The 3,863-nt window shown below is 45.8% G+C and overlaps 2 protein-coding genes across 2 annotated transcripts in view; both read right to left on the bottom strand.

The window, feature by feature from the left end:
- Window positions 1-682: 682 nt before the first annotated feature.
- LOC119581887 (cell wall protein DAN4-like) lies at window positions 683-2,746 on the bottom strand. The gene is made up of 2 exons (XM_037930047.1): window positions 2,546-2,746; window positions 683-2,422 (listed from the first exon to the last, which is right to left on the bottom strand). Exons 1-2 carry the CDS (start codon window positions 2,739-2,741, stop codon window positions 774-776), a joined length of 1,845 nt encoding a protein of 614 aa, XP_037785975.1. The 5' UTR covers window positions 2,742-2,746; the 3' UTR covers window positions 683-773.
- Window positions 2,747-2,762: 16 nt separating this feature from the next.
- Window positions 2,763-3,863, bottom strand: part of LOC119581888 (mucin-2-like) — an 18,078-nt gene continuing 16,977 nt past the window's right edge. The window contains exons 3-4 of the mRNA XM_037930048.1: window positions 3,160-3,801; window positions 2,763-3,038 (exon numbers count right to left, since the gene is read on the bottom strand). Coding sequence (XP_037785976.1) covers window positions 2,797-3,038; window positions 3,160-3,801 — 884 coding nt within the window. The 3' untranslated portion in view covers window positions 2,763-2,796. The remainder of the gene's footprint in view (window positions 3,039-3,159; window positions 3,802-3,863) is intronic.

Consider the following 3,863-nt stretch of genomic DNA (forward strand, 5'->3'; position numbering starts at 1 on the left):
ACACTCATAAAGGCAGCGACACTATGGAATTTTGAAAGTGACGCAAGTATTCCATAATAGGCAGACCTATCCACGATTAACAGGTGAAAAGTGCAGTGGTTTGGAGAGTCGAGTCGAATACACTGGTCCACAGGCATTGTTATTATTATATATATTTTTTTTGCACTCAATTTTGTTACACTTGTTTTACTTTTCTTAGAGATTTTGCAATATTGCTAATTTTTGGGCAATGTGTTTCTATCTAGGTCCTGCTAACTACACAGGTCATTATAGTGGCTTTCAAGTCATTAACACGGTCATTAATGTTATTATCAGTTCAACTAGATTAACTACTAATTCTAATAATTGTAATATCAGTACTAGTCTCTATGCAATGATGATAATGAGCAACAACAACAGCATCTTGGAGTAACTGCTGTAATTGTGCAAGACTGAACAAGTTCACACTTTTCGTATTATTGAACATTATTGGTTATGACCATCATGGGTCCTTTTCATCCTTTCATAACCACCGCAATTTTGAATCAGAACTTCTTTCCTTTTTCTGCTTAGAGATCGTATTATTTGTCTGTAACTGTTATATGGTCTGTAAAACGCTTCCTACTGATGGGGAATATACCAGTTGAATTTTGTGACTTGACACTATTCATAGTGTAGCTTAGTTTTCAGGTTGAAATGGTCGTTAACTTAAAACTATTTATTTACTAAAATAAGCACATTCATAATAAAGTTCATATAAAATAATAACATTACTGAATAATAAGACAACATAATTATATAGGTCGTTCGGTTGGTCTTCCACTGGGGTAGTGGTGGAGAGGCATCGCGTCATCCCTTCTCTCATGCTCTGCTCCGCCTGGGGTAGCTGACGTTGCGTAATCTGGTTGAGGAACTTCAGCAGAGTCTCTGCTACTCGGATGGATTATGGAAGATTGCGACAGAGGACGGGAGAGGCTGTAAGTCGCTGGAGATGCAAAATTTCGCTCTGAGGAGAGGTTATCCCGTAAGTCTGGGTTGCTTGATGCCCTTCTGTGTCTGTAGCACGTCCACACTAGTATCATGACTAGAAGGATGCAGCCAATCACTGTAATACCCAGGACCACGCGCATATTACCAGTCTCTGCGATGGTAGACAGTCGCAGCTGGACGATTTCCTGGGCCATGCTGAGCGACATGCGAGTGAAATTGGTCAGTCGGGAGAGATGGTCCTTTTCCTCTATGCTGATAAGGGTGTTTGATTTCTCTATTGTTGCCGTTAGAGTCCTAAGTTGTGCTTCATCGTTCATGAGAGCTAGAAAATCGGATGAACCTGCATCCTCTCTCACGGCATCTTGAAGATCAGTAGTGAGTACTTGTAGGATGTGTACCAGACCACGAATATGATCGTCTGCTGAATCCACAGGACTTTCAGTGGTGTTCCAATCTCTTTGAGAAAATGGCTCTTTCTTTGAGGGGTAAAGAATTTTACTAGGGATCAATCTGTGCTGTTTGCGTTGCATGTTTAATGAATTATGTGTAGCATACACATCATGTAACATGCTTTTATCAGTAATACTGGCAAATGGCACTTCCCTCACCGCTCGTCGAAAACGTATATTTTCTTTGTTTCTGTTCCTTTTTGATTTGGAAAATTTCTTTAAAACAGGAATTTGTAGCTGAGGATTTTGGGAACTGGCTGTATTTTCAGTTGCTACATCAGCTGCACTCGTGGTAACCCTGTATGATTCAGTTACGTAAGGCATGTGAGAATTCGTAAAAACAAGTGACTCTTCACCATTAAGCACAGCCTCCTCGTCCACAGTTCCATCGGGGATCCCAGAGGAGAAGGGCGTAGTTAAGTGTCTGTCACCAGACACTTTTTTATCCTGAGAGCCATGATGAAGTGCTGGGGAGGCGTTACCACTGAAAGATGGGGTCGCTGCTCCAAGGGCATAGTTACCAGAGGTCGACGTGATATATTTACTGTGATTGGCCAGGATCGGGAGAGATGTGAAGGAAGGATTATTTTCAAGAAAGGCCGAGGCTGTGGTGCTGCTGTTGCTGGTCATCGGTGTCGTGGCGATATTAGGAGAGGTTATAAGGACCTTACTTTTTGTGTTTCCTTCAAGAGAGGCCATTTGTCCAGGGGCAGTCATTCTGCTTGTGCTGCCTTCAGTTAAGGTCGTTATAGCCGTGTCACCTTCAGGAGAGCTCACTGTGGCTAAGTTACCTGTAGGAAAGGCCGTAGTAGTCGAATTGCCTTCAGGATAGGTCGTGGAGTTCGTGTTGCCTTCAGGAGAGGTCGTGTTGCCTTCAGGAGAGGTCGTGTTGCCTTCTGGGGAGGTCGTTGTGGCCATGTTGCCTTCAGAGTAGTTTGTCGTGGTCTTGTTGCCTTCTGGGGAGGTCGTATTGTCTTCAGGATAGGTCGTTGTAGTCATGTTACCTTCAGGAGAGATCGTATTGCCTCCAGGAGAAGTCGTCGTGGTCATACTGCCTTCGGACGTGGTCGTGTTACCTTCAGGGGTAGTCGTATTGCCTTCAGGATAGGTCGTTGTAGTCATGTTACCTTCAGGAGTGGTCGTCGTGGTCGTGTTGCCTTCTGGAGAGGTCGTATTGACTTCAGAGGAGGTCGTTGTGGTCGTGTTGCCTTCAGGGGATGTCGTTGTGGCCATGTTGCCTTCAGGAGAGGTCGTTGTGGTCGCGTTGCTTTCAGGAGAGGTCGTTGTGGTCGTGTTACCTTCAGGGGAGGTCGTTGTGGTCATGTTGCTTTCAGGAGAGGTCGTATTGACTTCAGGGGAGGTTGTGGTCGTGTTGCCTTCAGGGGATGTCGTTGTGGTCTGTTGCCTTCAGGAGAGGTCGTATTGACTTCAGGGGAGGTCGTTGTGGTCGTGTTGCCCTCAGAAGAGGTCGTATTGACTTCAGGGGAGGTCGTTGTGGTCGTGTTGCCTTCAGGAGAGGTCGTATTGACTTCAGGGGAGGTCGTTGTGGTCGTGTTGCCTTCAGGAGAGGTCGTATTGACTTCAGGGGAGGTCGTTGTGGTCGTGTTGCCTTCAGGAAAGGTCGTTGTGGTCATGTTGCCTTCAGGAGAGGTCGTATTGCCTTCAGGGGAGATCGTCGTGGTCATATTGCCTTCAGGTGAGGTCGTATTGCCTCCAGGAGAGGTCGTCGTGGTCATGTTGCCTTCGGAAGTGGTCGTGTTACCTTCAGGGGTAGTCGTATTGCCTTCAGGATAGGTCGTTGTAGTCATGTTACCTTCAGGAGTGGTCGTTGTGGTCGTGTTGCCTTCAGGAGAGGTCGTCGTGGTGATGTTGGTTTCAGGAATGGTCGTAGTGGTCATGTTGCCTTCAGGAGAGGCTGTGCTGGTTATGTTGCCTTCAAGAGAGGTCGTAGTAGTCATGTTACCTTCTGGAAAGGTCGTTGTGGTCGTGTTGCTTCCTGTACTAGTCGTGTTAGTTTCAGGATAGATAGGTGTAGTCATATTACCTTCAGGAGAGGTCGTAGTGGTTACATTCAGTTCAGGAGAAAATGTGATGGTCGCGTTACTGTTAGGAAAGGTAGTGGAAGACGTGTTTAAACCAGGAGAGGTCGTGGTTGTAGTGGTCGTACTATTTCCTGGAGGGATCAGGGGAGTGTAACCATCTGGAGAAGTAGTGGTGACTAGACTACCAGGCATAGTCGTGAGAGAGCCCAGGGAGGTCGTACTCGGACCAGTGGTCGCATTGATAGTAGGTAGGCCTTTCAAGACGACGACTAGACGGTTCAGGTCGTTCGAGATCTTGTCAAGAAAATCTAGGATGCCTTCCTTGTCTAGCTGACCCATGTCTGAGAAGGGAAAAGTTTTATTAAATATTTTCATGAATATTTCGTATTAGCCTCTCACTTTT

This window comes from Penaeus monodon, chromosome 15, assembly GCF_015228065.2.
Source record: "Penaeus monodon isolate SGIC_2016 chromosome 15, NSTDA_Pmon_1, whole genome shotgun sequence".
NCBI lineage: Eukaryota > Metazoa > Arthropoda > Malacostraca > Decapoda > Penaeidae > Penaeus > Penaeus monodon.

Bases quoted from the DNA above. Each gene is read 5' to 3' on its own strand.
- LOC119581887 (XM_037930047.1), bottom strand. From the start codon at position 2,741: ATGACCACAACGACCTCCCCTGAAGGTAACACGACCACAACGACCTCT. The intron at 2,423-2,545 runs GTAACATGACTA...TCTCTCCTGAAG, and splicing joins CACGACGACCACTCCTGAAG to GTAACATGACTACAACGACC.